This window comes from Vigna unguiculata, chromosome 9, assembly GCF_037176805.1.
Source record: "Vigna unguiculata cultivar grain cowpea cultivar isolate G323 ecotype 2 chromosome 9, ASM3717680v1, whole genome shotgun sequence".
Lineage (NCBI taxonomy): Eukaryota > Viridiplantae > Streptophyta > Magnoliopsida > Fabales > Fabaceae > Vigna > Vigna unguiculata.
The window spans coordinates 42,042,680-42,058,801 of NC_140800.1; the positions used below are offsets into that span (position 1 = coordinate 42,042,680).

At 27.2% G+C, this 16,122-nt stretch overlaps 1 protein-coding gene across 2 annotated transcripts; it reads left to right on the forward strand.

The window, feature by feature from the left end:
• The first annotated feature begins 9,197 nt into the window (after window positions 1-9,197).
• On the forward strand, window positions 9,198-10,550 carry LOC114162480 (WRKY transcription factor 18-like). Of its 2 annotated transcripts, none has more exons than XM_085666313.1 (4): window positions 9,198-9,398; window positions 9,511-9,837; window positions 9,943-10,077; window positions 10,157-10,550. In XM_085666313.1, exons 1-4 carry the CDS (start codon window positions 9,297-9,299, stop codon window positions 10,466-10,468), a joined length of 876 nt encoding a protein of 291 aa, XP_085522439.1. In that variant the 5' UTR covers window positions 9,198-9,296; the 3' UTR covers window positions 10,469-10,550. The 2 variants fall into 2 exon arrangements, with proteins under 2 accessions (XP_085522439.1, XP_027902193.1); XM_028046392.1 differs by having other exon boundaries at window positions 9,961-10,077.
• The last annotated feature ends 5,572 nt before the right edge of the window (window positions 10,551-16,122 follow it).

The window sequence follows — 16,122 nt, forward strand, 5'->3', positions numbered from 1 at the left end:
CATACATGTTTGTCCTTTTATCATTTATTGAAATTTGGTGACCGAAAGAACCTTTCAAGCACTGTATTTCTAAATTTCAAGCTTCCTCTCCACTCTCCCAGGTTCCCATTTCTGAGTTGGGTGAGTGCACCAACACCAACCTCCATTATTTCACTTAACAATAATTATTTTATCACTTCGTTTTAACATAATTGTCGGATCCTTAAAATACTCTCTGTCGTTGATGATGTTATGCTTTCTATTGTGGGTAGTTGCATAATTGACTATAGGTTGCTTAAACACCCATAACGAATAAAGAGAGACAGTGTATTAAAGAAACATAAAACATGTAGACATGTTCAGTGAAGATTTGAATAGGAAAGTGGAACACGGCACATGAAAGCGCACGGAACAAACTCTTATCTCTCTTTTTCAGCAACTAATAGCAGTAGAACAACAACACTTCACTTTCATCTTATTGTATTATATCTTAAGGCGATAATTGTGCAGTAATACACCATTATTAAAGCGATCAAAAGCCGAAAGAAAGGACCTTTTGTTTTTTGCTATCATCAAATTGTTGATTCACTCAATAACTCACCACTGTTAACATTACCATAACAAAGCAATATCTTTTCTGTTCCATTTCCTCTTTTCTTTCTTTTAAATTTTGTTTTTTATGCACGTAAGAGATAGAAGATTCCAAGTTAATATAAAGTGTGAGATAAACTTAAGTTGATTTTTTAACAAAGAATCATTTTTACTTCTACTATTAATTTGTATGTCAAACAAGAAACCTTTGACTTTCTCTGCTAGTTGTAAGAAGATTGATGATTATTAAAGTATTTTTAACGTAAAATATGCTGTTGCTGTAACACTAACATACAACGAAAACTGCATAAAACAAAATGTGATGTTTATAAGGATGACTACAACGTTTTATATTAGTTTCGAGTATTGTTTGTTAGGGCCACTTATCTTCTGGAGAGTAAAGTATTAGAAAAAATCCATGTGATGACATTGTCGTATTATTTTAATAGCACCAGAGAATCTAAACCCCAGTTAAATTGAAAAAATGAGGAAAACTAGTTAAATAGGAAAAATATAAATAAAATCAAAAGGGTTGCTAAATAAATACTCCCAAGACTCTATAATGGTCTACATTCAAGTTACCAGGGCTACAACATTGATATTCTAATTAATAAATAGGTTTATGATTTTAAAATTCAATAAAACGATGGTTCAAATTAATTTATATTTTTTTTACGACATTGTTGATCGACCCAAAACTATGTTTATTTCTTGCTCTCATAATACATATAATTATATAAAATGCTGGGGTGGGTGTTGACATATTTTTTGATACATTTAACTCTTTTTTTTTTTTTGTGTGTGTAAATAATTTAGTAGAAATAATTAAAATAAGAGAAAGTGTGTTGAAGAAAAAAAATGGTATATTTTATTGGTTAGTTGCATATGAATTGGAAAGGAATGTGAAATTAATTTTGTAGGATTCGTTAAATTTTTTTTTTTCTGTTAAAGATTGAATTTGTACGAAATTCTGGCTTTATTTTTGTGTAAGACTAAGATATACAATTTGTATTGTATTGTATGAGAAGAATATAGAAGAATTGTATATCAAATGTTCTTCTACATTCAAAGATTAATTATCATATCTCTTTTCGTTTATTTAGGAATGAATTAGGTTTTTAATTTATAAAAAAATTAAATAATTTATGCAGCATTCAAAATCTCTTTGATTCTTCCTACTCTTTCTAATTAAATTAGTAGTAATTTCTTACGTAATTGCGGGCATGTGAAATTGGCCCATGGGGCTTGTTATTTAAGTTTATGGGCTCTATGCATTTTTTTGTGTTGGGCTGCTAGCCCAGATGTTGTAATCTCCCGTTGGCAAGTGCTTCCTGCATCTCCTCAAATTTGTTCCTGTACCCCATCATTAATGTGAAGTGATAATAATAACCTCATGGGTTATTTAATTTAACCCTAAATCTTCACCCACTTTCTTCTTTACAATTTACCTCTGTTTATTTCATTTCTCAAACTAAAATATTTTTACTATCAATTTATTTAAGAGTTTAAGACATCTTTAAATTGTTATCTTTTCAATTACCTTTTACCTATGAATCTATGATGAATAAATATTTTACAAATATTATAAATGAGTAGTTTTAGAAGTATTTTCAATATAATTGAGATTATTTTTTTAGTGGTACTCTAGTTCTTCTGATAAGAAAATAAGTGGGAAAAAATGAAACAAATAAAAATGTATCACTGTATTTAAAATTTCATGGGAAATTGAGCTGTTTTGATCGGACAAACAATATTAAAATAGATGTCAACATTGTTGAACAAACAGTGTGGAAGGGAAAGTATAGAAAAAAAAAAAAGTGATTGTTGGTTGAAAATTAAAGTTTTGTATGGTGCAAATTGGAAGAATCTTTTGGAAAAATTATCAAAATACAAGCTTTGTGACACGACGATGTGATGATGAGAATAAGGACATGTATCAATGTCAACCATTAATTTAAAAAAGCAATTAGCAAAATACATTTTCTTGTCCCAGTAAGTATATTTTCTTTTTACTTTTATTCTCTGTTTTCTTTTTGTTAATCACCTTTTAGTATTTTTTTAATAGTCTTTTAATAAAAAAAGCAGCTCTGCTGTTAATAATTGAATATATTTACTTCTTCTTTTTATTTTAAGTAATTAAATTATTTTACAAAAATTAAAACATTCAGTTTTTCAAAAATGTTATTATCTAAATAATATATTTTATTATGAAATATTTTGAATTATATATAAAAATAATTATTTTTCTATAATTCTCCACGAATGTTAAAGTGATCTAATGTCCATAGTGTGAACTTAACCTAAGAAATAAAGGTTCTTTTTCTATCTTAACATATATGGACATGAACGATCTTTAGTGATTTATTTTTATAGTTGGCAATTGCAATTAATATAGTAAAGAATATGATTAAATTTAAAGACGTTGACTTAGCAAGCTAATATTATCCTAATTTATGTACTTAGTTATGCATATGAGAATTTGAAAATTTTATTGAATTTTTATATGTTATTTATCTGTGCATTCAAAATACACTAATAGATATTAATTTTAATATTCTAAAATATATTATTTTTTAATATGAAAATATTGATGTATTTTTAATGTTTAAAATAAGACAATACAACAAAATCCATAAAAAGACAAATACTTATACTTAAGTTTTAAAATAATTCAACACTGAAATCAGAAAAAAAAAAAAAAGATATTTACATTACCAAAATGTGTTGGTTATAGTGGTCTCAGTACCGTTAAACAAAAGCTTAATCAAATTCGAGCCTTATGGTTAGAAACATTATCAAAAGTGCTCATTCAATTTTTTTTCAATAAAGTGTCGTTTATTGAAACTTCTACAAGCCATTGATAAAAAGAAAATCTCAATTAATTAAAATTACTTTTAAAATGATATAAATTGAATAAAAATAATTTAAATTTTGTTACAGTTGATTCCAGTAGTTCTAGTGTTGTTATTTATAAGCAAATTCCAAAAGACCATTTTTCAAAATAAAAGTACAAAAGAATAACACTTACAAATAATATTATAATTTAAAATAACTCTTAATTGTCATTTTATTTAATAACGATATGTTAAGTAACAGTTTGAAGAAAGACAATACATGTATTGTGCATTTGAAATGAATGCACATAGAATTTAAACATGACATGAATCTTAAACATGTAAATGTTTTTTTATTCTTCAATGTTAATAATGTGGAAGCAAAGCTAGTTATAACTACAAGCCCCTCTTCCTACAAAATGTTAATGTTATATATAGAAGGTCAACTGAAATAAAATATGTTAAACTTTGAAGCCCATACAATTTTAACGAGTTGTTGGATAATATAAATCTAATTAATACTATAATTCAATTAAAAGCTTTTTTTATATATATAGAATTATAGACTATTGTGTTATTTTGACGAATATGTAATGAACAACTGCATACCACTAGTGGATAATATACCAACTATTAAGTTAAAATCATGTGAATTTTAATATACATATATAATGACAATAATGTTTGGAATTTAATATCAATTATCTTGTCTCACGAGATATCAAGTCAATGTCTCTGAACGTGAGTGATGAAGTACTAAAAAATGGAAATGGTGAATTCTTTAGTACTCAACCAAACAAGTTGGGCAGTTTCAGCTTTGAACATGTCTCTAATGAAATTCCTCAATAATCTGTACTAATTTACAGTTCACATTTTACATTTTCTACATTTTTTTCAACAAATCCATCTCATATCATGACCAAGTTTGTGGGTAGACTAAATTCCCCTTTAAAATGAAGAAAACTATAATTTTTATATTAGAAATCGTAATGAAGTTTCAGATTTTAGCTTAGACAACGTGTTAGATATGATATTGACGCTAATGATATTATTTCAGATTGGAACATTAACCTTGTTTGTTATAATGGAAACTATCGTAACTATTAACTGAAGGTTTGTTCGATTTGTTTGATACATTTAATAATTTCACATCGCTTAAAAGTCAGGACAAATGACAGTTTAAATACATATTGTTCCTTCAATCATTTGAAACGCGTTCTAAAAATAAAACTGACAAAATATAAAATTTTAAAATAGACAATATCTCAAATATGATGAGAAAATCTAACAACATTATCCGTTAGACTCAAGAAAAATAAAATATTAAAAAATAAATTTAAATTTAAAAGATAAAAATTCTCCTGTTTATATCTAAATGTAAATTAATTTTATAACAGACGAAAAACTTAACACTTGTATAAGGTGTTGGTAAATTAGATAAGAGAAGATATAATTAAATAGAAAAGACGAGATGATAGAGACGAAAACCTAAACTAGAGCGTGTAGTGTCTGTGACAATCTTAAAGTTGGAGAATTTGAGGCACATGTGTTCATTAATTGGTGAGACGCAAAGTTTGAGTTTTTGTGCATCCAATAGGATAATTTATTGCTAAGGAAAGTTCCAAAAAGATTACCATTAATATATTTCATTCAAGTCAAGGTCTAGGTCAATTTTATCTTCAAACCTCAATTTTAGAAGAGCCTTTCTTTCCTTGAATTTGCGTCTATGTTTTTTTCTTTTTTGTTTTCTTTTTCTTCTGACAAATGCACACTTTTGAAAATCTTACATTGTCCTTGCCGACGTAGATTTATGATCGTGTAATCTCTGCCACTTATTGCTATCACACTACAAAACCCTAATTTTGTATAGATGCTAACTTTTTAATTATTTTTAACCATTTATATTTGAAAAACATGAACAACCGTGTATGAAACATAAAAAATAAAACGAATATTTGATGATATGAGTTACGATACACTCATACTTTAATTTAGATTATATATTAATATTTGACATATATTTATGTATGGTGTTTTAGGATATGTTATCGATATTTATCATTAAAATATATAATTTATAAAGTCGTAATAATTTTGTGATGACTATAATTTCTAATTTTTAATGTTAACAATTTTAGTATATATTATTTTAATTTGAATTCATACAATTATAATTATATATTTATTATATTTTTATAAAAATTATTATATATTTTTCAATATGCATATACATCATGTATTATATTTTATTATTTTTAAAATAAATATATCAGTGTATTAGATACCCGTTATATTAGGTACACGTATTTATTGTATATCATAACATAAATGAAAAATTAAAATGTATTATTATATAAACAAAATCTTAAATGAGGTTTTAACGGAGGAATTAGATTTACAATTTTTTTTTTCAAATTATGAGAACTGAAGATTGTTTTAAATTTGTGTGAATAAAAACTTACATCAAAAGATTAAAATTATAACCATCTAAATTATTTGAAAACATAAAATTAAAATGTATTTTCAACCCTGAATGATCTAACTGTGAATTTACTCATCTAGTGTTGGTGTAATACCGAGGTTGACGTATTGAATTATTCATAATTATCTTTTGAGGTTTTGATATTTTGTTTTTTTAAAATATGAGATGTACTTTAGAAAATAAACTAAGAAATAATCATTTACTTAATCAACAGTTTAAATTGTAATAAAACACATTCGTAGATTTATGTAAGAAAAAAAAAAAAAAACTAAATAGTGTGACTCTACTAAAATCTTAAGTCTTAAATTATCGATTATCCAACAGCTATAATTTCGTACTTTATTTATAAACTTGTTATCTAGATCAAAAACGCTTTTATTATAAATTAATTATAATAAAAAAAACATGTGCAGAAATAATTTATATGGATAATTGTTAACTTAATAATTACTATTTTACGTTTTGAAAATGCTCATTATTTTATGGAGGCAGAACCTTCTAGAAGAGGGTACATATTACTTGAAAGATGATATCATGCAACGTAATTACGCATGAAACTTAGTGGACTTTCCGATTCCGTGTAGGAAGTTCTTTGAACTTCGTACGACACGTTTGGGAGTAGCAAAATTTTTTGTTATAAAATAAGTTCCACATTTTTTTAATAAAAAAAATAATGATAACTGCTTTAATTCCAAATTAAGTATGTTTAGAATGAGTACAGATTTTTTATTAGTTTATATATATATATATATATATATTATGTTGGTATTTTAAATATTTTTTTAATATATTTTAAAATATTAAAATTAGTGATAATCAATGTATTATAGAATTGTAGTAAAAAAATAACACAACAAAATTTAATAAGGAATCCAAATTGGTTTAAAACTTCTCCTTATGTGGCAGTATTCTTAAAACAAACAATTTACATATAAATTTAATTAACTCATCAAAATTTTCTTATTAGATGGAGGTTCAGTATGTAATTGGTTAGAGGAACCATAAATAAAGTTTACTTGTTTATTCATAAGTAAAGTTAAATGTGACAATTATCCAATACTATACATCCATGAAGTAAATATAGTTCTCTAAAAAAAAATTTAAAAAATAGGGAGAAGTTCAGTTTACCATTTCCAAATTGTATGATAAATATTACCTAATTAATTAATGTCATCAGTAACTTGTGAATAAATTATTCAGTTTTCACATGCTAGTAAATTTGAAATGTAAATTTTTAGTGTAACGTCTAGTTAGTGAGCCAAATAATAAAACTAGATAGAACATCCCATTTATACGAGAATACAGAATATTCTTGTATTCCTAATTAAAAAATTGACAATATGATAATTTTGATTAATTTTTTTATTAAGTTTGTGTTTTTCTTAATGAGGAATAGTGTAGATAAAAATATAAAAATGATTCGAATAATGAAAGTATATTTTGCTCGAACAAATATTATTAGTTTGGTTGAATGAAAAAAAAAAAAATGAACCAGCAATGCTTTCAAGGTATGGAATTGAAATGAAGAGAGTCATGACTGGAGCACAGTAGAGTCTTGACGAGTGGATCCGCACATCTCTTCTTTGGAACCAGATCTGTTTTTGTGGGTATAACCATACCTGTTTTTGCATAGCTGGAATGGAACCTATTCTCTTTTTGTCGAATCCGTTTCCAACTTTGTCATGTTTCCATTTTAATCGGTTCCTTTTTCTTTTTTTTTAACCTATTCCATTCCATTTACGGTGTTTGTGTGTCGGGAATTCCTATTCCATTCCATTTTTAATATTTTTATTTATGATAATAATAAATGAAAAACTAATTACAACTTATTCAAATATAATTTTATTATACTCTTTTAACATCAAAGATAATTAGGTCATGTTACATTTTTATCTATTAAATTTAAATTTTTTTTAATAACATCAGTTAGATCCTTTCCAAACTTTTACAAAAATTATTTTCAAATCCACTTCGCAATCACCCCTAAATCTATAAAAAAAAATAACATAAACATCACCGTCTAATCAACCCAAATCAATCATCTTCCTCTCAAATATCATTCACATAAAAACACATCCTAAATTTTCTCCTTTTAATAATTTCAACTTTTGCAGTGGTCCCTTTTTTTTCATGAAAAAAAAAGAAAGAGTTTTCTCGAGTAATTAAGAGTACTTTTTTTTTCAAATGATCCACCTATTTTGTCAACATAGAAGTTCTTACGCTATCAATTCATTACAAGTCATTTATGCACTAAGACTAAGTGAATTGTTGTAAAAATGAACAAATTTAATCTAAACCAGTCAAATTTATTTTTGTCTTACTTAACATCAAATGAAAAGAAATATTTAAATAAAAAAAATAAGCAAAATTTTCCATTTAAAAAAAAAAACAAAATTTAATTGACACATTCATCAAACTTATGACTTGTATTTTGTTCACCATTGAATCACGCTGAAATATTTTTCCAAATACATAATTTAAGATATAAGTTTCACGTTATTGTTTTTGTTTTGTGTTTCCTTTTCACTCTTCAAATTTGAAAACAATATTGTTTTGATGTAATGACTTGTAGTAGACATTTGTTTATATGTTTTTCTTATATGACTTTCTTTTATATACATATATTTGGATATTTTTTGGTGTTGAATTTGTTATCTCATTAAATGCATGAAGTATATAGTTTGGAAAGAAATGCATCTAATGTTTACTTTTGAAATAGATATTAACTATGTGATGTTGAATTGAAATACGAGAAATGGAGAAATAGAAAGAGTAGTGGGAAAGATGATTAAGACGTAGTAGAGTGAAACAAGAAAAGGAATCAGAAAAAGTGAAAGAGAAGCCATAGACTTGGTGCTCCGGTTCACATGTAATAACCAAGAAAGTGTCTAAAGGACGGTCAACACCCAAGAAAACTAAGAAGAACCTACTCCAATCTATATGCATATTTTTGTTTCCTTTTGCATTCAAATTCTGCTCCAATACTGAATCCTCACACGCAATCTCATCGATAATATGTAACCATATATTCTGGTCAACGTGATCATTTTACGGTCAATCTCACAACATCTAAATGCAAAACTCTCAGATTCACCACTCCATCAACATAAGAGTCGTAATATATTTTTGTTATTATTATATTATTATTTAGGAGAAGCTTCTTTTTATCTGCGGAATGCGCGTCCGTGCTAAACTAAAGACAACATGGGAATGAAGAAAGTGTAGGAGACTGTTAAATCGTGCTCATTTTCGTGCCACTTTCCTCGCAACAAATAATAATAAAAGTCTTCAACTCGCTATCTCTGTATATAAATAGTTCCGTGTCTCATTCTCTTATATCCAATTAAACTAATCTATCTCATCACTCGTTTTGCATCAACCAACCATTTTATTAGCTTCTCTAATTCCCTATGTCTCTTGATTCAGAACCAAATCTTTCTTCCATGGAACCAACTTCTGTCGACACTTCCCTCAACCTTAACGTTATTCCCTCTTCACACATACACCTCGCGGTTAGTATATCTATATATATATACACGTAAACATGCACACTGTAACACACTGTAACAGCAACCATCGTATAAAATTAATGAATCTTTTTTGCGTTGGAAATTGTGTGAGCAGGGAGAAGTTTTGGTTGAAGAGTTGCAGCGTCTGAACAGTGAGAACAAGATGCTAACCGAGACGCTGAAGCACGTATGCGAGAGCTATGTTGCTTTGCAGAAACATTTGAGTGAGTTCAACAGACTGAAGAACGCAAATTTTGAGAGAGAAGAAACAGCATCGCTGAAAAGAAAGGTGGAGAGTGAGAATTGCTCGAATCTGTTTTGCGTGAACGCGCATACAGAGTGCAGCAGTGAGGAAGAGACATTCAAAAAGCCTAAGCAAAGTAGCACCACCCCAAAGGTTCAAAAAGTTTTTGTACGGACCGATGCATCTGATACCAGCTTGGTAAGTTCCATCTTCAACAAACAAATACGATGTTTTCAGATTCATCTGCTACTGTTACTAAGTGTTACAGATTTTGATGAGGTTCTAAGAACTAACTAATTAAAGATCCTTGATATGTTGAAGTATGTGAGGGACGGATATCAGTGGAGAAAATATGGTCAAAAAGTGACGAGAGATAACCCTTCTCCTAGGGCTTACTTCAAGTGTTCCTATGCTCCAGGGTGCCCAGTGAAGAAGAAGGTAATGAACTGAAGATTTAGGCATGAAAATGTTGATTTGTTTTGTGTAAGTAACACGACAAAGATGTTTGTTAAATTAGGTGCAGAGAAGCGTGGAGGATCGAAGAGTGTTGGTAACAACGTACGAGGGAGAACACAACCATGGGGAAGAACATCAAACGGAGATAACGGCGAATTCAGGGAAAAGTGAAAGTGGGAGTGGTGGTCGAATTGAAGCGCTAGAATTGGTCCAGTCAAAAGTTGTTGACATGAATGCGCAAAAGTCATTGATGCAGCAGTTTTTAGTTCAACAAATGGCTACTTCTTTGACCAGAGATCCTAATTTCACTGCAGCACTTGCTTCTGCCATCTCTGGAAGAATTCTAGATCACACTTCTACGCCAAAACGTTGAATTAATTCACGTATAAATATATATATTCCTGTATTTCAACTAAACATATTGCTTTTAATTTTTTATTTTTCTTATTTATCTATTCTACGCGATCTCTCTCTCTCTCTCTCTCTCTCTCTATATATATATATATATATATACATACATATATATATATATATATATATATATATATATATATATAAACTATATTGCCCACCAATTTTTATTTTCAAGATATATTTTTCTTGTGTAAAATTATAATTAACAAGATACGAACATCACAATATATTAATTTATGTAGATTTTTTATTTGACATAATTCTTTAAAAAAAGTAAGATATATAGAAAATATGTTGAACAGTGTAGTGTCATGATTGATAAAATTGTTATAATACATAGACGTTGCGATGTCTTTAATGATCGTCGCTCAAATATTTAAACAAATATATTTATTTTTAACTCTTGGTTAAAAAGCACCGATTTATATTGCTTTGTTCCGCTTGATGCATACTAAGGATCATAGGTAAATTCGGTTTATTCAGGTTTATCTTTCTTAAAGCAAGTTATCATAAAATTAATTAATTAATATATCTAATTAAATAAATTTTGTAAGTATATTTAAAATTACTCAACTAAAATCATGTTTCTCCAGGAGTTTGGTTTGATACTTGTTCAATATATTTTTTGTGAACAAATCAATTTGATGTTGATTTTTGATCAACTAGACTAACAAATAACTGTTTTTCCATCTAAATTTGAGTACGTTGATTTAAGATTCCACAATTAAAATAAAATTGATACGTAAACTTTTTATATTGTGGATCAACTTCATAAATATATTCAATTCACTTAATTCTCTTTTAATATGAATTTCAATTATGAGTTCATACATTTTTTTCCAATAATATTTTTTTTTATTATAAAGATGGATGGTGTATAGGGATTAAATACAGTGAATAAGAATAAAAAAGATGAAGATGAATTCAAGTGAAATTGTTAGACAAACTCGAAATGTAAAGTACAATAATGTAAATGGTAAAATACTAAATTATCAAAAATGAAACACAAATTAGAAAAGAAAATCTACAAAAGCACGATAACCCAAATTGCAACTATCATAATTGAATTTTTGGTGTTTTTGTTCGTGACATTCTCAAGATGTTTGAATTGCAACAACAATTTGTCTCCCTTTTTCTTTTTTACATTAATAACATATTTTTATTCTTCCCTTTCTTGTGATAGTTAGACAAAATAAAACAAAGGAATATTACATAAATTATGATAACTGCTTCAAAACCTTCCAGGTTGGGTCCCTTATACTCTAAGCTCATGTTTTGCAGTAATTATTGTATGTTAACTTTCCTATCAATTTGGTATTGTTCATCTTTTTTATTCTGTATTAGAGTACACACGAGCGTTGTCGCGCATATGTATATACATTTTTTAAATATACGTGATATTATATTAACAAGTGATGATAATGTAATGTTTTTAAGTTAATATATAAAATAAAAGATGAGAGAATAACGATTGATAAATAGAGAAAAAGAGAAGAAACAAAGATAGACGATTTTTAAAAAATCCTGTAAAAGTAACCGTCAATTTTCAAAAATTTAATAAATAATTATATTTTAAAGGATAAAATTGATATTTTGATATATGAACACAAAAGAGAGAATCGTCTTTATATATTACTAGCGTACACATCGCGTCTGTGTGTACGTATTTTTTGAATAAGTTAATCAACAAAATAAAAGTATATTTATAAAAAATAAAGTGAAATATATGGAGAAATTATGAGAAAAATAACTGTTGATGAATAGTAGGAGAAAAAAAGAAGAAGGAGATAAGTAAATAGTTTTATAAAAACTTGTAAAAGTGACCATTAATTTTTAAAAATTTAATAAATAATTAAATTGTAAAGGGTAAAGTTGAAATTATGAAATGTGGACACAAAAGATGAAATCTCTTTATATATAGTTATAGATTATAAATATCCGAACGAACGTCTTTCTTTGTGCCCTACTTGAATTTTCAATCCTTATTCTGTTTTTCTCCTTAATATCTTTGTCCTTTGATGTATTATTAATCTTTTCACTCTCTTTCAATCTCTCAGTTTGGATACCCTCAACAAATCACTAATTAAAATTCAATTTATAAATGTTCATAATTAAATTATATTATTGTTATATATATATATATATATATATATATATATATATATATATATATATATATATATATATAGGAAGTTTACTCATACCCAGATTCTTTCATATCATAGGAAGCTTCTGCATTCTTATGCAGATTTTCTTCGTTGCAGGAAGGTACGTATAGGTCTTCTTTCTTAAACCAAATACTGATAATCACAGTATGAGCTTTGTTTTTCTCTTCATCTTGCATTGTAGTTTTATCTTTAAAATGTGTTTCGTATTTAAAAGGGAAAGAACATGATGAAATGCTATTATTCTCAATTTCCAAGTCGTTCAAGAATTTTCAACCTATACAATAAATCTGACATTTTCTCCACGAGTTACATTCCCACTCACCTTCACATATATTCCATCCAAACTACACAAATTTAAAACACAGTTAAGAGTCGATGACGAGTCAAAATTACTTTCACAAAAATTATAAGATCAAGCTTTGCTAAATTATTTTAAACGTATCTAATATGATAAAATTGCTTCACCTATACTTTTATCCCATGCATTGAGAATTTTAAGATAAAGATTCATTTATACATAGAATTGAAAAATGTTTATTATGCTTTTTATATGAGAAATTTTAAAAGAAATTAAAATTTTAGAGTTTTATTAAAATAATTAGATTAGTAAAAATTAAATAGTTTTAAATTTCATGTAAAACAAGTAGGAATTTAAATCTTTTATATTTTTAAATTTCTTTCTTCTTTTTCAATGACTCTTTTGTTCTATTTTGGTTGAGATATTAATTAAGAAGTTTGATTAAATCTGGACATTATTGATTTCGTCGAAGTTTGAGTGTTATGATCTTAATCTATTGTGGTTAATTTTGTTTTTAAGTTTATGCAGATTTTTTTTATCAATTACATTAATTTATTTTTTATAAGTAGTTTATTAGGATTTTCTTTTAATATTGATTGGGAAAGCTTTTGGACAAGCTAGGATTTTTTTTATCAATGTTACGTGGGAGAAATGCAATATACATTAATTAAGAACTATAAAGGAAAAATAACCCAACATAATATGGAAAAAAGCAACGTTGTTAATGTTGATAATTGCTGTGGAAATCAATTAAAAACAATTTCAATCACATCAATCAATATTTTGTTTTCAATTCTTTACCACTGCATGTCAAAAGAAATGTGGTGAACTTTGATAAAAAAAACAATATCAACTAGATTTAACCAAAAAAAAATATTATTTTTAAATTATTAATAATTATTTAATATTTAAATTATTTGATGATTGATATTCTCCTTTTTTTTCATCACGTGATTTATTTTTCTCAAATCGATTTCTTATCTTTAAATTTCTTCGAAAAAATATTTTTGTTAACGTGTATATTTTCTATTTCAGTTCTCATTCCTTATCTGTATATTCATCCAAACAAAATATTAATTAATTATCAAAGGCAATCACAACCAAAGCAGGTCTTGGTCGGTCAACACATTAGTGCTCAAAGCAAAAGTATACCTTTTGCAAAAATATTAGGCATGTAAGAGAAAGAAAAAAAAGGTGAGAATAATAAATAATTGTCTGATATGAAAAGAAAGTTCTAGAAAATCATACATATATATAATAGAAATGTTCAATCAGTAATCATTACTTATATATTTAATGAATTTTTCCCTTATAATTCAATTTTGGCCTTAACTAACTATACAATCACGATGACCAATACTTTCAATTAAATTATTGAGAAACTACATAAGCGCGTTGTTTTTCTAATTGAAAATCTCACTCAAACCCCACAATATATTCCACCAATGCACACAAAAACTCCAAACACAATTTATCGTTTTAATCATGTTGGACAATTCTCCTACTCACATTGTAAAATTCTAAATTGTTTGAATTTGGCAATCACCGTATAAGAATTTAACAATCGCAAGTTGATTTAGTCACCAATGTTAAGAATAACTCATTTAAAAGAATATAGCACTGGAAGCTACTTTATGAGTTTATTCAGCAGTTTGAGATGAGATTGAAGGATCGAAGATCAATCCTTTCTACGTTTTGCATTTTGGTTCATAGAATATAAATTGAGTTGATCCGTCCCACAATTTGAAAACGAGTTTATTTTTTGGGAGCTTCTCCCTCCACCTTCAATAATCTCTCCTGTACCTTCAAAACTTAATTTTTTTCCATGTTTGTCCATGGTAAAAAAAACAGTTACTCCATCTTTCACCGCTTTGTACCCCCAAAACCATACACCCCTAAAACACACCCCAAAACGCATCCCCAACCCCAATAATACTGTGCATGTGTATTTATATTTTAATTGATTTAATTATTTTTAGCAGTAGATTAGAAGATACATAATTCACAATTATTTTTAGCAGTAGATTAGAAGATACATAATTCACAATTATTTTTAGCAGTAGATTAGAAGATTGGAAGGTTTAACTTTTTTTCAGGAAACGGAATGTGGAATCCGTTTCCCACAATTTTTTTTTAAGGAAACGGATTGTGGAATCCGTTTCCCAATTTTTTTTTTAAGAAAACGAATTGTGTAATCCGTTTCCCATATTTATTTTTTTTAAAGAAACGGATTGTGGAATCCGTTTCTCAAATTTTTTTTTTTTTTAAGGAAACGGATTGTCCAAATAATTTTTTTTACCACACTCTCTTGGCTTCACTGTTTCAGGATCTCAAACCAACTTTATTTTGTCTTTTGACATAATTTGACATGGCATTTCACGTTAAATAAAAAATGTTAGAGAATAGCATAACTTGACAAAATCATATGATCTTTTCACTCTTACGTTAAGCGTAGTTTTTGTTCTCCTTTTTATAATCTAGATTTAAGTGATAAAGATTGAGGACTGAAATGTGAATAAAAGGGAAGAAAAAAGAGAAGCAACTATTGGAGTAATCCGTTTCCTAGAAATTTTTTCTTTTTAAAGGAAACGGATAATAAAAAAACATTTTTTTTATTTTATTTTAGGTGAAACGGATTGTGGAATCCGTTTTGGGATGTGTTGTTTGGTTTTTCAGCGAATGTGAAATCCGTTTTGGGCGATTCTTTTTTATTTATTAATTTTTATTTTATTTTATTATAGATATGGTTAGGACACAAAAGTAAGGTTTAAAAGTAATGGGGTGAGGTGTAATTTTGTAATGAATGAGAAAAGCAAAATGTATGGGAAACGGAATACAGATTCCGTTTCATAACACTGTGAAACGGATTCTGTAATCCGTTTCAGAAAAAAAATTGCATTTTTTTTTCTAAAACGGATTACAGAATCCGTTTCAGAGTGTTATGAAACGGAATCTGTATTTCGTTTCAAAAAAAATTGCAAATTTTTTTACGAAACGGATTACAGAATCCGTTTCACAGTGTTATGAAACGGATTCTGTAATCCGTTTCGTAAAAAAGTTTGCAATTTTTTTTACGAAACGGATTACAGAATCCGTTTCATAACACTGTGAAACGGATTCTGTAATCCGTTTCGTGAAAAATTAAAA